The 18795-nt window shown below is 42.7% G+C and overlaps 1 protein-coding gene across 3 annotated transcripts in view; it reads left to right on the top strand.

The window, feature by feature from the left end:
• The window catches only part of PLEKHM3 (pleckstrin homology domain containing M3), a 182780-nt gene that overhangs the window by 31697 nt on the left and 132288 nt on the right, over positions 1-18795 (top strand). For all 3 annotated transcript variants that reach the window (XM_082840801.1, XM_082840803.1, XM_082840802.1), the window contains exon 3: positions 11492-12427. In XM_082840801.1, the coding sequence (XP_082696927.1) occupies positions 11492-12427 (936 nt within the window). The remainder of the gene's footprint in view (positions 1-11491; positions 12428-18795) is intronic.

Below are 18795 nucleotides of genomic sequence, written 5' to 3'. Positions count from 1 at the left end.
AACGTGCCGTGTGCGTTCAAGCTCCTGGGACTTTGCTCGTGATGTCTCTTCACCCACAATACCTTCTCTGTCTTCTTCACTTTTCAGAATCCTCCATTATCTTTCAAGGACCAGTTCAAATGCCACATCATCCCTAAGACCTTTCCATATTTTTCCATTAAAAAAAAAATTGAAGTATAAGTAACTTACAATATTATATTAACTTGAGGTACACCACATACCTATTTTCTATTTTTATAGATTATACTCTGCATAAAGTTATCATAAAACATTGGCTGTATCTCCTGTACCATGCATCACATTCTTGTAACTTATTTATTTTATACGTGGTAGTTCGTACCTCCTAATCCTTCTAATTCACCTATCTTGCTCCTCCTCTGACCCCTTTCCCCTCTGATAACCACTGGTTTGTTCTCTGTTTCTTGTGTTTCTTTTAAATTAAAATTATTTTTTTTCTCTTATTTTATGTTTCCATAGCACATTTTATTCTGCCGCACATTATAGGTAATTGCTTGTACATTCATCTCCCACACTAGGTTGGCAGTTCTTTGATAAAATGAATTGTATTGTAGACAACTTTCTATCATTATCAGGTATGAGCATATGCAAGGTGTTTGGTTGGACTCTATATATTGGTGCTTGGAAAATCAGGACAGCACTGTTTTATTTGTTTGTTTCCAGAATGAAAATGGCCTTTCTTTCATTTTTCCTTACCTAAAGCTTGAGTCAAGTTGAATGAATCTTAGTAGTATTAATACAGTCAATAAGAGCTATCACTTAATGAGAGTTAACTTTATGCCCAGACCTGTGCTAAGAAATATTCATCCATTATCTTATTTAATATTAATAATAGTTTAATATGTTAGACTAAGAGATTATATTTTGCTGATTTTACAAAGGAGGAAGCCAAGCCTTAGAGAAGGTAACCTCACCCAAGGCCACCTGGCTAGTATGTGGTGGAGCTAGGACCCCAAGCCAAGCCCATTCTGGAGGCCACACCTAACCACGCTCTAATACTGCCTCTCAGGTCTGAGGAAGCTTAGGCCTCATCCCCTCCACCACAGATAAAGCACAGTGTCATCTAGATTGAAAGTCTGGAGGTTGGAGTTCCACTCTCAACTTGCACACTCCGTGGTATAACCTTGGCCAAGTCACTTTGTTTCCTGGAACCTCTTTCCAAATCTATTAAATCAGTTAGAATGTGTTTAGAAGCAAGTAATAGAAACTCAGCTGAAAGTGACATAAACAGTGAGGCCATTTATCATCTTATTTTTTCACGTATCTAACAGATAGCTATTGGACACTTAGTGAATATCAAACACTGTATGCAGTGAACACTTAAGGACACCTACCTCTGGTGGCCCCAGGGTCATCAAGATCCAGGCACTTTTCATCTTTTTCCTCTGCTATCCTCAGTATATTGGTAGTATCTCTTCTCTCCCTCATTTATGCAAGATGGCTACAGCAGTCCCAAGGATGTATGTCGGCCGCCAAAGTCAGGAAGGGAAAGCAGGGCACTTCCTCTGGGTCTTTTCCCAGAGGACCCGAAAAGCACCTCGTCTGCAGCCAGAACTGGGTTGCATGCCTTCCCCTAAAGCAATCTCCGGCAAAGGAAAATGTGGTTACTGATTAGGTTAAACAAATCATGATTCTTTTTGTGGGGCAGGGGAGAGGCCATCTCCACAACTGAACAAAATTAGGGTTCCGTTGGTAAATAAGGGGGAGACAGTTGATAGGCTGGAGGCCCCTGACAGGTTCTACTTCAGACAGGGCTGGGCTGAAGAGATTTCTAGTCCCTTCTGGCTCTAAGTTTCTATGATTCTGTGTTACCCAAAGATATAGCAATGGAATGCCACTTATCTTAAAATCTGGTGGCCTAAGTATGAGAGATTCTCTTATACTTAATTCGTATAGATTAACGAAACAGAATGAGAAGCTCACAATGGCCAAGAGTGAACATCATTTGAAAGTTGATGTTTGGAAATGTTTTCTGGGTCAACAAGTTCTATAAGCACTAGAAATTACCCTTGTCACAGAAGGCAGAAAACCTCTGAACTTAAGAGGTTGGGTCTGTGATCTCCTGTTCAGGTTCACACTTGAGAAGTGAAATTGACCAGGTCTGTGTTGACTTATGCACTATCACTGTTGCTCATAGCACAAAGAACTTAGATGGAAAAGATCCCCAGCTGGTGTGTCTAGCTAATACATAGCTAGATATGTTATGGATCTCTTTCTTCCAGAGCCTGCACAGATATGTCTTTTCCCCTAGGTTAATGAAGGGAAAACAAATGGGATATTCTCTTTTACCCATAAAGAAAGATCTCCAAAGTAACTCACAGAAGAGATATCACTTGAGCCTAGTTCATTTCTACCAGAATAAGTTAACAAGTATCTGTGAGCACTACTGTGGCCAGCACTGTGTGAGGGCTTATATACCATATTGAAAATGTACAAAACACAGCCCCTCTTTGGTTCCTGTAGCATCATTCGCTTCATGTTCTTTGCTATGGACATTTGTGGCAGTGTCATGATTGATGTGCATACTGTTAATTTCACTTCTCTCATGCCCTCTAATGAGAACAAGGACCTAAATTTGGTTAATTTCCCCCTAGTCTCTGGCTTAAATACAGTTGAATAATAACACGAAACAAATAGACTTGGAAAACTGTTTTATTAACCAGAAATGTAAAGAAAAGAGACTTGATTGTGGTCTAGAATGTCAGAGAAGTCTTCACTGAGGAAAGGATGTTCCAGCTGAGCACTGAGGGTTGAGCACACAGCCGAGGTGGAGATGAACACAGGCTTTGTGTGGGGTGGTCAGAGGCTAAGCCAGAACAGGACTACATTTTGTAGAGCAGTGGGCTGAGATTATGGAGGACCTTCAAAGCCAGACAGAGAGAATTAACATGATATGTTTGGCAAGAAGCACTTGAAAATTTCTCGAGAGTCAAGATTAAAAGGATAATTTACAGAAAGTCTGGAAGCTGGCAGTGGCCAAGGGTAGTGGGGGGTGGGTTGCAGGGAATCTCCTTCCCTATAGCTTTTGTGTCCATGTAAAGATTCATCAGTTAGAATGGCCCCCTTGGCCTCTCTCCCTCCCTTTGCACACTCCACCCCTGGGGAGGAGTAACTTATGGGCAACTTTAGGAGAGGAACCAGGCATGTGTAACTCAGCCTCTACAGGAAGCACTGATTCTGGTCCGCTCCTCTAGGCCTGCTCCACCACCCACCAGCCTTTCATGGGTGGTCCCTGGGAGGGGAGCCTGTGCTGATCCAGTGCTGCGGGTGACTCAATGGTGAGTCTGTGGAATTCTGGGGTGCTACACACCTAAGCTGTGTCCTCCAGCTGGCTCATGTTTTGATTTCTATGCGTCTGACTACCCTCTGTCAATCTCAGTTGGTTTAGAACTTGGGTGAAAAAAAGTGATGCTATTTATTGGGTCCCCTCAGGCCCTACCAGTACGTGGGGTGGATTGGTAGATGGAAAGAATTGAAGGGATGGAAATGAGAAGGCTCTGTGGTCATCATGATGTGAGGTGATGGGGACTCAAATGAGGGCGACTGTGGTAAAAGAGAAAGTGGGACTTGTGAAGAGAGAAAGGAGGGCTGTCACTGGGCTGTAAACTGTTGACAGGGTCTGTCTGATTCACCTGGTGTTTCCACGATTCTAGCTTAGTCCTTGGTGCATACATTCGACAAATACTTATAGAGCCAGCCACTGGGAATACGAAGGGAGAGAGACATTCAGGTTTCTGTCTTCAAGGAGCAGTTCTTTGAACGAAATAAAACAATGTTGTAAGATAGAGAGGGACTGAGGGGGGCCCTTTAACTGAGGTGCTGAGGGATGAAGGCCTCACTGAGGATGGCACCTTTGAGGTGAAAAGCTGAGGGAGTTGAATACATCAGTGGAGCTGGGGGCAGATGTCCCAAACCTAGGATACAGCAGCTTCAGAGTCCTTGAGGCCAGAAAGTGCTCGGCTTGTTCAAAACCCATGAGAGGCTTTTGGCTGGAGTGAGAGAAGAAATGTGAGATGATGTGAGGGGAGGTCAGCAATAATCAGAGGCCAGATTTTGCGGGACAGAAAGTAGAGGCATTAGAAGAATCTGGAATTTGAAGGAAGGAGACAGATTGAGCCATAGAAGACGTAGGTTCAAGTGAATAATTTTGAATAGACACAACAAACCTTAGGATATTAGAAGACAAGAGGAAAAGAGATCCATAGAGAGGTGATTCTGAAGAAGAAGGAAAGAATTAGGTACAGAGTGAAGGTGGAAGGGTTAGCTTTAACAAGGAGGCAAGAAGCTGCTTCTTTTGAGACCAGAAACTAAAATAGGAAACATCTATTGAATACTTAAGATGTGTCAGGCATCGTTCTGAGAGTTACTCATTTCTTCCTCACAATAGTACAATGAGGTAGGTGCTAATATAGCCCGTTTTAAAGATGATAAAACTGAGACTTGGGTTAAGTAATTGGTCCAGGGTTACCCAGCCAGTAAGGTCAGAATTATGATTTAAACTTAAGCCAGTTGGCTCTAGCACATGTGGTCTTAACCACTGTGCTCTGTCTTACTTGTATAGGATATTGGTTAGTGTAATGTTGAAGTGAAGCCGAGTATGGTATATGTAAAGGAGCTCCCTATGGTACACAAAGAGATGGTGGAATTTGCAGTTTGAAAAGACTAAAGAAGATGTGGGAACATTGTTCTTGGATTGTGTTTGAGATCCATGAGAGGAATAAAAGAATGAATTGTCAGGATTAAAGCTATAAAAGAAGTTGAGCAACGTGAATCTATGTTTGACCGGTGCTCCGGCCTGAATATTTGTGTCCCCCCCCAAAATTCATATGTTAAACTTCTGACCCCTGAAGTGATAGAATTAAGAGGAGGCTTTGGGGGTGCTCAGGTCATGAGGGTGGGGCCCTCATGAATGGGATTAGTCTCTTTTATAAAAGAGACCCTACAGAGCTCCCTAGCCCCTTCCGCCATGCGAAGTTATAGCAACAAGATGGCCTTTTATCAACCAGGAAGCTTTATCTCACCGGTACCAAAGCTGGTACTTTGGTCTCAGACTTCCAGCCTCCAGAGCTGTGAGAAATAAATTTCTGTTGTTTACAAGGTACCCAGATTATGGTGTTTTGTTATAGCAGTTGAAATGAACTAACATACCTGTGTTAATACTTCTGAGTCTTCCTCGAGCATGCTGGTCTTAAATAGACGATGGTAACGATCCAGAGTTGGTGCTTAAATCTGGGAAGTCTGAGCAAACAAGTTTTAACTATTGACTACAGAGTCTAGAGGAGGGAGTCCGGTGAAACAAGGAAGAGACTTTAAGGGGTGAGGTAGAAGGGCTTCATGTTTAAAGGTCCTTATAAGGATGGAATGGAAGGTAGGGGAGGTGGAGGAGTGAGAAGAATGAAGGAGTACTGCATTGGAAGTTGGAAAATACTTTGTGATGAAGAGGTCTAAGAGGTCTAGGATGTTACTGTTGTGGAAGAGAGAATTAGGTCTCTGGAATCAAAGAGGGGGAGGACCTATGTTTGTAAATATCCTAAAACCAGATGGCAAATACATAACATGTATCTTTTCCCACCTCAGTGACATCATGGTGCTTTTTCCCCACTGAGTCTGGATGTGGCCTCAGCATCTTTCTCAGTACAGGGTTCCAGGCAGTCAGTAGCAGTCAGTGAAAGTTGCCTCCTGTCTCTGCGTCAGACAGTGCCAGAAGGGGCTATTACTCCGAGGGTGCGTGGAGCTAAGAGCAGGCCATTCAGTAAGAGGGGAAGTCCAGAAATTGGAGTTGAGGACTAGGGCTGAGTCCTGAAGCCTAGAGGTTGTAACTAACCTCAGAGAAGCGTGCAGTCTTGGAGGAGGAAGTGGGGCTGGCCAGTGAGTAGACAGACGGTTCTCAGGTTGTCTGTATCTGAGGGAGTCTAGTCACATTCTCCCATGCTCTAGGCTGTCATGTAGTGCTGGCAGCACCTGGGTCAGAGCTGTGAGGTGAGGTTGAACCAAGTGGCACTGTAGTCTGGGAGGCTGGGGATGGGATCTGGAAGTCAAGAGACAGTAGCGGTTGAGTACAGGTCATTGGCACTGGCCATTCATGAAGAAGAGCCAAATCATAGAAGTGTCTTTGTTCTGAAGTGGCGCTATGGTTCCTCCTTTATCATTGACCTGGAAGCCTCCTATTAGAGTCATTTGCCAAAACTGAATTGTAAGCATCTTGAGGACCTCTGTCATCTTTGGGTCTCCAGTAAAGCTTAGTGTTCTACTTTGCACATAGTTGGTACTCAGTAAATGTGTGTCAAATTGCTTTGCTCCCTTAGTTTTGAGCCCATGTGTAGTTGTAAATCCTGTTTCCTAGGCTTTCAGATCTTAAAAATCATCTATCCTTTTAGCTAACAATAGCCTAGATAACCTGTAGAGAAACTGAAAAGAAAGATGATGAAGGGCAAAGGAAATGTAATAAATCTGTTGAACTTTGAGGGGCAGTCCTTTTGGGCTTGTCTAGGACGGAATGTGATTCTGTAGCATCGTGGTACTCCATTCACTCTCTACTTCGGCTTCCTTTCACATTTATTCATCTTGTTGTAAGAACTTAAATGTTTCCTTTAAATTTGCCTAGATAATTTTGATTTGGAATACTGACACCACATAGGCTTTTGAGTTCTTTGAAAATGTTAAAATGTTGCTCTTTATCTTTCATTTTAAACTATTGTCTGATCTTTGAAGTCCTATTCTTATGACATCATTCATGGTGTTGACTCAGGCAGTTCAGACTTTCTTGGTAAATTAAACGTTTACCTAAATGTTTCATTTATTGTGATCTGGGACATGCTGGTTTTTAAAAAAACAGAATTGCATAAAGTAACCCAAATAGAAGCACATTTTAGTTACATATGCTAATATATGTGAACATGCCCAATTATTATTTATAATATTATTATTACGTATGTATACTGTCTAAAGACTTCCGATCAAACGCTCTACAGTCTGGGCAGAAGGATTGTGGGTGCCGGGATGTGGAGGCAGAAACTTTTTAAAATCATTTCTTATTGATTTTCTTGGAATACTTTTATTATATAACTTAGTACATATTTGATGAGTGTGAAATAGTATCTGAAATATGAGTCATCAGGGTGGTGTAGCCATAGAGCCATGGGGCTTCAGAGGAGGACAGCTGTGTTCAACTAGAGGGGACAAAGAAAGGCTTCAGGAAAAGGTGAGATTTTATACTGGCTCTCATGTATGATGAAAACATGGACAAGCAGAGATGCAGGGAAATCTAGGCAGGGAGAACAGTGAGAGAAAATGCCTGAAGGTCGGGAGGGGCCAGTAATGGAAGCCACAGCAAGTCCCCTGGCTGGAGTGTGGGGAATGGAAGAGAGTGGCTGCAGTGTGAAAGGTCCCTGGGGAAACTCAAAACGGAGGGGTCAGGCTAACCTCATCTGAACCTCCTAATCAATCTCCATATCCCTGCAAGTAGGACAACCACCTGTAACATATTCTTGCACGAAAAAAACACACAAAAAAACCTAACTGGATCTTGAGATCTAAATAGCAGATGAGGGACTTCCCTGGTGGCGCAGTGGTTGACTCTGCTCCCAATGCAGGGGGCCTGGGTTTTACCCCTGGTCAGAGGACTAGATCCCACATACATGCCGCAGCTGAGAAGCTGGCGAGCTGCAACTAAGGAGCCTGCCTGCCGCTACTAAGACTCGGTCAACCAAATAAATAGGTAAATATTTTAAAAAATAATAATAAAATAAGTAACTAGCAGTTGATGGAAAACCTGGGAAACAGGAGCATTTGACTGATACCGTGAAGATACACTCAGCCAAATCCAGAATGTGAGAAATTCTACAGGACAAAGGAATGAATTTCTTCAATAAATACATGGCATGAAAAAAAAAAAGGAGAAAGAGGGAACTGTTATAGATTTAAAGAGGCTTAAGAGACCTACCAGCCAAATCAAGGTGTGGACCTAAATCGAGCAAACCATCTGTATAAAGAAATTTTTTGAGAGAATCTGGGGAAATGAGATACAGACTGGGTATTGGATAAGGAATTATTCATGTTTTGGGTGTGAAACTGGTATATATATATATATATATATATTCTTATCTGTTAGAAATACAGCCTGAAATATTTACAGTAGAAATGATAAAATGTCTGCAATTTGCTTTCAAGTATTCCAGCAAAAACAAACAAAAAACAATAAAAAGCAAGAGTTGGAGAGGAGTGGGAAAGAGGAAACAAGAATAGCGGAAACCTGATGACTTTTAAGCTAAGGGGTGAGCCCACAGGTGTCCAGTTTACTCTCCATGCCTTTAACTGTGTTTGAAATTTTCCATGAGAAAATGTGTTAAGGCCAGTCTAAGGAGTTTGGACTTTATTGTGTAGCACCAGGAAACTTGTGCAGGGTTTTGGGCTGATGGGGAGGGCATGGGAAAGGTTATGAGTGATCCAGAAAGGTTACCCCGGTAACTGAGTGTGACATGGTGGGGTGCGGGGGGAGGGCTTGAAATGGGAGCCCATTTAAGATCTTGATTAAGATGGTGGCCTGAGAATGGGAACTTTTTTGAGAACAGAAAGAGGAAATAATGGCAAAAGAGGAACTCTTCAGTGGGTTGGCAGTACAGAAATGAATGAGGTTCATGAGGGGGAAAAATCCCCTCTTCCTCGTCAATCAGTAGCAATTTTTGTCCTTAAGCCACTGCGCTGGGTACTGTGGGACCAGGGGGAGAAGGAAAAGGGGTCTTTGTTGAGGAGGAACTGACCCAGGTCTTTGTAACTAGCCACAGTGGAAAGCAGTGGGGAAGCAAAGAGTTCTCAAGTTCTTTTTGTTTATGTTTTTGTTTTTGCTTCTTGCTGTTTTTCACAAGGGAATTACTCTCTTATGGTTTCAGTATGAAATTTACAGACACAGTGATTCATTTTGATCACCTTTCTCTATTTTCATTGGGGAAACGGCGATAATCTTTGTCAGCTGTTCTACCTGAACCATTTATGATATTAATTAAGACAGAGGTCATATTGTTCATTCGTGAAATGGAACACTTTAGAAGAATGTATGTGATGAAATGATATGGTCCAGGGAAACAAAAGTTGAACTATAGTAAATTAGCGAAAGCTTAGATTTAAGTATATAACTTCTGATTTGTCAATAGCAAAAATATTCAAAATAAACTTCAGATTCAGTAGAAAGTAGCAGCTAGAGATTAAAGAGAAATGGTAGTTCTCCAGCCCTCTACAGTCAGATAATTAATACTTCACACACAACGTATTAATAAGGATTGAAATAAACAGGCCCTCCAGAAAGGAATACATGCTGAGAATAGTTTCCTGATCACATCTGTTCTCTTCTTTTCCAAGAAATTACACTACAAACTGCAGCCTATAAGGATGGACCATTTCCTATGATTAACACCCCTCTTTTCTATCTCAATTTAACATACCTATTTAGAGAGGGCTGAGCCGAGGTGGGGAGAAGATATTGAAACACAGTGCGTTCTTTACCTTATTTTGCAGCAAGAAGGTGGGGGAACTTTTGAGACTCCCTGTTAGACTTCTTTTCAGTCCACCCAAGCTGGCATCTGACACCCTAGCTTATACAGTCAGAAAGGAGTGAGGTTTGCTTCTGGCTTGGGTCCAATTATAGTTAGAATTTCTAATTCGTGGAAGCTGTTGTAAAAAGCTCTCAGGGAGGAAAGAAAAGGAGAGGAAAATTCCTAGCTAAAAGCAAGAGAGATGGTTTTTATTTTATTCAGGGATACATGCCTGAGCTGTTAGGTCACAGGAGGGATGGGGATGGAGGGATGCGAGGTTATGGGTCTTATTATGGAAAAGGTTGAACTGTCATCGGCACCTGATGGAAATGAGAGGAGAGGTGGCATCAGTGTCTCTAACAGCACTGCCTCTCTTACTGCATTATCAGAAAAGAAAACGGAGAATAGGCATCCATTATCTCTCTCTGCAAAGGGATTAGTGTGGGTTGCAAGAAATTAATGGCTTTTGAATTACCACAGAAATACTGATGAATGTCAGGAGCAGAGATGTAAAGCAGGTAAAACTGGCTTTTCTCTGCCACATTTCTCTCATTTTCTCTTTTGGTTTTTGCTATTTGAAGATCTAGATCTGTGTTACTCTTTTTTTTTTTTTTTTTCTCCAGCCAAGATCAGAAATCATACCCTTTGGGAATGTGATTTCTCTTCTTCAGGGAGTGACTCAATTAGTTTATGACTGTCTCCGAAGTGTGTCAGCAAAAAGATTGAGAAACATCTCAGAAATGAAAAGCTGTACTAGGGAGGAGAGCTCCCTCATTTTCATGCCTGTTGAAAGTATCAGGACATCTCCCAAGTGACAGTCCCCTTTTATTAAAGTATGAAATTTGTATCTGTTGCAGCTAATCATTGATTAAAGATGGCATGACCAGATGAACTTGTGAAACACAGGGGAAGAGAAGGGAAGGGAATTATACCTATTGTATGCTGGACATTATAGTAGAAGCTTTATTTCTATTCTAATTCAACAAGTACTTACTAAGTACCTACTGTGTACCAGGCATTACACTATGTGCTGTGATATAAGGATGACAGGACAGGCCTTGCCCCTGTCCTCAGTGGAGCTTACAGACCAGTGGCGAAGACACACTTCTTTAAAAATTATAAATTATTTTTATAATTTAAAAATTATAAACTGTTTTATAATACAGACTGATGAGAGCCCATTAGAGAGGAATAATATAGTAAGGATCCCTGATACTGACCGAGGGATGTGTCTGTGCAGGCGAGGGAGTGGGGTTGGGAGAGTCGGGACAAACTCCCTTTCTGGAAGAGAGGATGGCTGAGTGAAGAGTAAGTGTGTCATAGCTGGTGGAAGTGGTGAGAAAGGGGCATTGCAAGCGGAGGGAACAGCATAAGCAGGCTCAGAGGTGAGAGGAACTGCTATCCAAGCAGAGATCTAAGAAGTGAGTAGTTGAGGCATGGCTGGAGAACTGGTTATGAGCCAGAAGGCTCATGGCCTGGCCTTGAAGACTGATGGGGGCATCTGAGAAACAGGAGTTTATGAGAAGTGCAGTGCACTTCATGCTCTGGTCTCTCCACTGGCCCTTCCTGGCTTTACCTACCTAAAGAAAGATGAGTATTAGCAGGGAGTTAGGTCAGGTGGCAGGAGGAACATTCTCTCTCTCGTATTTGGTACTCTGTAGAACGTCATCTAGAAAACAAGAAATCCTGGCAAAGCGCAGTTGTTTCATGGGCCCACATGGCATAGTCCCAGTCATTCAGTGTTTCTGTTTTCCGAACGGACTTCTGCATGTCACATTGACCATGAAACCCCAACACCCCACTCCCCAGTACTTACTCTTGGGCCAGAAGGATGTCAACCCCTGATCCGTTTGGTTTCTGGCACCTGCCTTTTCAATCTCATTTGTTCATTCATATTAATGGATTAATATGTTGCTTCCTTTTATTTTTTTTTCCTTTCTTTCTAGAACACAAGGAGGCATTCCCAAACATTCTGAAAAAGGGTTACCTGGAGATTCGGAAGGACCATGACAATTACTGGCAAAGCTGTTACGCAGAACTCTCCCCCTACAGCTTATACTTCTACAGCCTCGACAGCAGTGGGAATCAGAACCTCTGTGGAACGTATCAGCTGTCACACTTCCAGAGCATATCTGTTCTGGGCAACCTTGAGGCCAGGCTGGTGGATACTGTTCTGTATGACAACACTCAGCTGCAGCTAAAGGCAGAGTCGCCATGGGAGGCTTTGGACTGGGGGCAGAAGCTTTGGGAAGGTGTGCACGCCGCCACGCCTGCTTACATGGGACGGCCAGAGGAGCTGGCTGACTCACCGGGGCTCGGTCATCATGCCGACTGTCCACAGAATCATTGTTTGCAGAAGAAATCCAGTGAGCTGCTCGTGCCATCCCCTGTCTTGGATAGCCCCAAAGAGTACCAAAACATCCTCAAATCGGGGACGCTGTACAGGCTGACCATCCAAAACAACTGGAAGGCATTTACGTTTGTCCTGAGCCCGGCCTACCTGATGGCTTTTCAGCCTGGCAAGCTGGACGAGGATCCCCTGCTGAGCTACAATGTGGATGTGTGTCTGGCCGTCCAGATGGACAACCTGGATGACTGTGACTCTTGCTTTCAAGTCATTTTCCCCCAAGATGTCCTCCGCCTCCGTGCTGAGACCCGGCAGAGGGCCCAGGAGTGGATGGAGGCTCTGAAAACGGCTGCCAATGCGGCAAGGAGTTCAGAACAAAACCTGCAGGTCACGCTGAGGACCAAACCCAAGGATCAGATGGGTGGGCATGAACTCAGGAAGAACAAACGCCAGTCTGTGACCACCAGCTTCCTCAGCATCCTGACGACTTTGTCTTTGGAACGAGGACTCACTGCTCAGAGTTTCAAATGTGCAGGTATGAAACATATTTTCAGCCTAAAGCTCATTAAAGAATAATCCTGAATCCCACAATTGGAATTCACTTTAAAAATCCCGTCAAGAGACCAGTCCTGGCTACCTCTTGTTTAAAAGGCATGTCTCCTTTAAGGAGTGTGCTATATTAAACCATCTGTCCGTCTTCATACCATGCTGGTGAAGTAAGTAGAAGCAGCTCTGATCTACCCACTGAATCAGAATGACTTGGCTGAAGCATACCAGGCTAGAATTTAGGCTTCCTGAGTCTGCTGTGGTGACATTTCCTCAGCCTTCTTAAATAAAGGTCGCTGGGAATGTGGATGTCACAGATTGTCTCCTAAGAGACATTCAAGCCCAAGGCTGACCCACTAGCACTCCTTAGGCGAGGAAAATGTCTGTAGTCAGTAACGTCATTGATCATGACCTTGTCAAACCCTGTTAAGGTAGGATCCAGAAAGTCAGCCTCGACAGAAAACCTGGAGGTGGCTAAGAGCAGGGCTAAGATGATTCAGCAGATGACCTCTGAGTCACGATGGGCCGGTGCCTCATCCTGGGGAAGCCTGGGGCTACTGGAACTGCTGTGGAGGGTGAGATACAAGGTGGAGGCCAAGGCAGTCATCTGTTAGTTCTTAAAACCCTATTACTGCTTCTCTCCCCTCCTCACCCTTCCTCTCACCTTCCCCCAGACAGTAAACCAGAAAGAAAACAACCCGCACTAAACCAAGTCTATATATCTCCTGTAAATGCAATCAAGTTATTTCAGTAAACCCCACAATTTGTCACAAGAAATTTACCATGAAGGTAGCTTTAATTGGAAGCCTGATTTGGAAAATTTCAATTCAAGTGTATCAGATTTAAGTATGTTGTTTAGAAATGAACAGGGAAGTCACCACCAGTCAAGACTAAATTTTCAATTTCGTGCTTGTTCCTGCATTGAAAAGCCAAATAGTGGTGGCACAGTGAAACTTTGAATTTAAGTTAGTTATGATGATCGCCTTTACTACTGAAAAATAATTTACCCAAAGGGGAGATTAAGTAAATCATCCCTGCTCTGTCTGGAGGGCCTCAGTAACTGGGAAGCAGACACTTGCAGGGTGGGATGGGAGAGACCAGCAACCCCGAGCCGATAAAGAAGCTGTACTAGGTGAGGGCCGTATGTGTGCAGGCATGAGTGACCTTGTGTTAAGTCAGCAGCTACTTTTGGAAAATGCTTTTGAACTAAGGAGATGCTGGTTTTAGCACAGTTTTTAGAAATTATTGACATTTCAGTGTCTTATTTTACTAGTGCATATATTATATTTCAAAGTTCCGCCATTCAACAATAATTTATAAGTGCTTACTCTGTGGACATGCTGGAATTATGGTACACTCCTGTGGCTTTAGACTGCGGAGAGGGGCAACAAATCTGCTTTGTTATTGGAATCAGGGAGAACAGCTCAGCTTAATTTTCAAGGGAGAGACCAGAGTATGAACCGGGAAACTTTCTAGTAAAAGAGGCAAGAAAAGCCTCAGGTGTTAGAAAAGATGGTCCCTTTGTTGGCTCCTACTTCACCTTCCTCTCCTAAGTTTGCTTCCTGATGGAGTGTGCCCTGCCCACATTCTGTACCACCTGAGTAGCATTTCTGACACTTAGAGGAAGGAGAGATGCAGGTAGAGGGTACCATTCAGCAGGTCTACCACATCTAGCAGATGGAGAAATTAAAACAGGAAAAAGGCATAGAAAGTTGAGTAGGAGAGACAGGGAGAAGGAAGCTAAGTGGAAAAGAGTAGGAAAAGGATCACATGATGGGCTGGGATAGAACTTGGGGCAGCTGCTTTAGGGTCCGTGTTTTAGGATGCTGCCCTTTGCTGTGTGAATCAGGTGCTCACTGAATAGCTGGCTGGAGAATAGGGTGGGGATGGGTGGTAATAGGGAACCCAGGAGACAGGGGTAATGTAGTCTAAAACTCCTTTGCTGCCCAGCTTTTACCTTCATGCTTTGATTTGGGGTTCTAATGGGGCACAGGTAGGTTTCTCATTTGGCATGTGGAGAAGTCAGTCCTAATTTGTACAGTGCGGCTGACTCTCAAGTAGAAATTTTTAATTTCACTTCAGTGCCCCCTCTTCCATCAGAAACTGCTACGCTCCGTTGCTTTGTGGTACACGTGGGTTATGGGTAAGCGTGCCTGGAATACCGGTTTCCTACCTCAGGTAGGAATACTTCATCTCCTGTAGGGGGCAGAGTCTCAAAAGAAAAATATCAAAACTTGGTAAGCAAGCCTCTGAATGTTTTCTAAATTATCTGGGAGGCTGTTTATTATATCAAAGATTATTATAGCAGATGGAACTTTAAAAATTGATTTATGTTTCTCACAAACACAGTTAATCTAAACCAGCTGTTTATTCATTTAGTACTTGTGTCCCCTAACTTTTCATCCTCATAAAAACACACATTCAGTGAAAAATCTGGTTGTATAGCATGTTTACCTCCCAAACTGTCAAAAAGTCCAGTAAATCGTTTTTAGTTGAATCTTGGCTTTATCATTTTAGGGAGGAGCTAATTCACAGTATTTCATGGTTTAAGTGAGCCTCTTTAGGCTACAACTATTTATGTCCACTTAGTCCCTCCCCCTTTAAATATTTTTGATGAATAAACTTTAAAAGTGGAAGATTGCACTGAGCAGCTCTTTATCATGATGTCATTCAGATGCTATTTGGGGGAGCCACAAATGTTGGCTTTTAAATCTACAAAATAGTGCAGTTGGCCTCACTTCGCTAAATTCTTTCTGTAGGTGAAGAATTTTCTATATCCTTTTTTGAAACTTAAAGAGCCCTTGCAGAGAAAATGGACTCTGACCATCCCCAAATGCCTGAGGTTACGGTTTTAAAAATACATGCTTGTGCATAACTGTGTATTTCTTAACATGTGCTTGAACTTTTTATAGTTGTATTTGATTATGTGTGGTTTGTTCCATGGCTTCCTCTACAGATCCATGGCTGCCCTCTATTAGGAAACCCAGCTACAGTGGTCTTCTTGCTGTTCCGGAACCTACCTTGGTCATTCATGCCTCCAGGGCCTTTATATTTGCTGCTCCTTATTCCTGAGAACATGCCTTTGAAAATCACGTTCTTCCATTCATTCTACCATTTATTGTGCGCTGAGTTTCTGACCACATGCCCCAAACTCAGGTGCACCTGGACGAGTCAGTGCTGCGAGAAAGCAAACGTGGTCCCTGTCCCTGCCTTCATGGAACTTGCAGTCCCCTGGGGAAAACAGACACTAATCAGATGTTCACATCACCAATGCCAAATGGCAACTGTGAGCTGGGCTGCGGAAGTTAGGCCCACAGGTCAGATTAGAGAGCTGTCAGAGGTGGTGCCATGTGGAACTCTGTGAAATTGCAGACAGTCATTTCTGACCTACAAAAAAAAGGGCAGTTTGATAAGGTTGAACTTCATGTTTGACCCTGAAGTCCCAGAACGTTCCTGAGCAGAGGAGCACGTGAGGAAAGTGGTGTTTAAGAACAATTAATTTGCTGGTGCTTTAGCACAGCTTTACAGAAACACATCTGTAGCAGAAAATGAGGAATCTTTCTTTAATGAAGTCACTGGTTGGGATTCAAAATTATGTTCGGCAATGGGGCATCTGTAGTGTTAAAATATTAATGCTAAGACAAACGACTGTGCAGCTTATTAAAATATTTATGGGGTATGTACCTGTAAGTGGTTCTAAATGAGGTTGTTCACAAAATGCTGTATAAATTCAATTATAAGGCAGTAGCCCGGTTTTCTTCTGGAATTAGACATGTGTACATATCTATTTCCCCTCAATAGATGCATGGTTTTCTTGGCACTAATACATACAGATTTCTTCCTCTAATTTCCCAACAAACAAGAAACCTAGCAATTGAGTATTGTGATAAAAGGGCCCAGGCCCTTTTTTTTAATAGATGCTACAAGAGATGCAAAGCTCCGGTCTTGAAGTGTCTTACTGCTTTGTAATCTGAAGGTGAAATCGGACAGCCCACTGTGGGGCAGTGTTCCTGATTCTGAACTGAAATTGAAAATGTTAACGCGAGAGACAGCAAGAAAACAGTGGGCTGAGGGGATCCCCTCCACCATCTCACACTGTCAGTTTTTATGGTTTTACTCCTTCGGCTGCTGTTTAACCTCTTGGGACTGCTGTTGGTAATTACATCTCTCTGGCATTCAGAGCATTTTGCTTTCCTTTTTTTCCCCCCAGCCCTTGGGAGGGGTAAGCCCAAGGGGAGGGGGGGGAGTTTTGCTGTGAATTCTTCAGCCATTTAGTGCAAATTCCTGTAATTACCGGCATTGTGTCCTCTCTGAATGGCACATAATACAGCAGAAGCCATTCCTAATTGAGACCTTACAGGAGGTACAAATCCTCTCTTTGTTCAGCCTGACAAATTAGTGCCAGAAAGTGGCAGGGTCCGAGTGGGAATCAAAGGCAAGAAACACAAAGATGGAACTTAAGGCTACAGTAATAACCCTCTCTTGTCCTGAAGGGAGAAAAGGAATGACCAATGAAAAATGAAGTTTTTTTTGTTATAAATTCCCTTGACATGACAGCACCTTGGGGCTGCTCTATTTATTTAGCAGAAGTGATTAAATAGTAATACAACAGGACTGCCCATTGTTTCCACGGGTGCCCCCCACCTCACAGACCCCTGCTGCCTCGGCTAATTGATTGACAATGAACCTCTGATAAAGAAGTATGTTGTTAGGACCTGAGGTGGGGGGAGCCGTTTCTCCCTCTCTTTGTGTGTCTGAGTGAGTGAGTGTGAGTGTGTGTGTGTCTGAGTGTGAGTGTGTGTGTGTCTGAGTGTGAGATTTCCTTTTTGCTTGCATTGCACTCCAGTTTTTCTTTGCCCCGCCCCTTTTCTCCCCTTCTTCTCTCCCCTTGCTTCCCGCCACCCCTCCACCCCTCCACCCCTCCACCCCAAGCTTTTCAGCAGTTGCTCCCAGCCGACATTCACAAGCAGGTAGTGAGGAATGAGGATTGTAGTGCATGCTTTTGACAAATTTATCTTTGGAGCAAATTTCCTCCTCTCCCCCTGGTCCATTTAAGGCAGAACAGCTGTGTGAGAAGAGAGAAAAGGGTAAGAGGGCTGATTATTGGTTCTTTAAGGTCAGAAAAGTGTTCTTGTTTTTGTTTTCTTAGTTTCTCATTTGTGGGAACAGATGTCTGAAGCTAGTCTTTCAACTAAGAAGCTGTGCACTCATAACATTTACATGTGTGTGTGTTTTGGAGGTGTTGTGGAATAAGAAATAAAAATTTGAATTATTTAATCTCCCCTCAGTTCCTGAGAAGCCAAGATTGATTATTTTAGGATAGAACCTGGCTGCTTGTGGTGTAACTCAGCACCCCAAGATTGCTGTAAATTGTGGGAAGATGACCAAAGGCCTCTAGGCAGATAATTAATAGCCCCTGGTTATATATGCCCAACTAGCTAAACTGAAGCTAAATCCCTAATTTAACTCTGTTACAGCTGCAAAAACAAATCATTTCAAGCCCCTATGAAAGCAAAATATATTAAACAAACAGTATCGACCTTGTTAATACCACATGGCATTTCATGTGATAAATGAGGGCGTCTTTCTGGCAAAGGCCTGTTTTATGACATCGTTTAGACATAAAGGATACCTTTACCCTGGTAATATAAGCATCCCTGATAGAAAGTATGGAGTGGTTAATTATTCATTACATAGCCGCCAGTCTGAAAGTAAGCAATATTTCTGAGTTGGGCATAGTTACTTACTTATTGGCCTCAGAGTAAATCATGCAGAATGGCCATTCTTAAGAAAAAGAGAAATTGAATTTGGGAACTAATTGTGCATGTGAGTCTAGGTAAAAAAGGTCTGTAGGCTTTCAAGTGCCAAGAAGGAAAGTTATACAACTTATAACTTATGCTCCTGAAAAAGCAAATTCTAGCATAGCCAAAAATCTGTTTTGATTCCCGTGTGAAAAATTAGGGTATCCTCTAGTAGCCAAAATGCCAGATCTCCTAAGGCAATGAGAGACAGAAGTAAAAAGACATTGACTTTCCATGATATCTTTACTACTATTTTCAAATTTGTCTCCCACTTATTAGGGATAGTAATACAGTGAAGATTTATTTGACTTAAGGAATAGGCAAGTAGCCAATTGGAGGAGAATAAAACAATTAAGGAAGATTCAGCTATGCCCCTCAAAACATATAAATAGCTTGGATAAATGAGAATTGTTGAGTCCATTGTTGCCTTCTCACTTTGTATTGTCTAAGTTATTTTGTTTTTGAGTGTATTTGATTGTTATCTCCCAGAGAAGTAATCTCTAGTTAGTTAGTTAGTTAGTTTTTTGTGCGTGCTGGAGGGCTAAGTTTTATTTCC

Source organism: Leucopleurus acutus (genome assembly GCF_964270905.1).
Source record: "Leucopleurus acutus genome assembly, chromosome: 6".
NCBI lineage: Eukaryota > Metazoa > Chordata > Mammalia > Artiodactyla > Delphinidae > Leucopleurus > Leucopleurus acutus.
The sequence above is the reverse complement of the archived record's forward strand: the minus strand, read 5'-3'. Positions and strand labels throughout refer to the sequence as shown.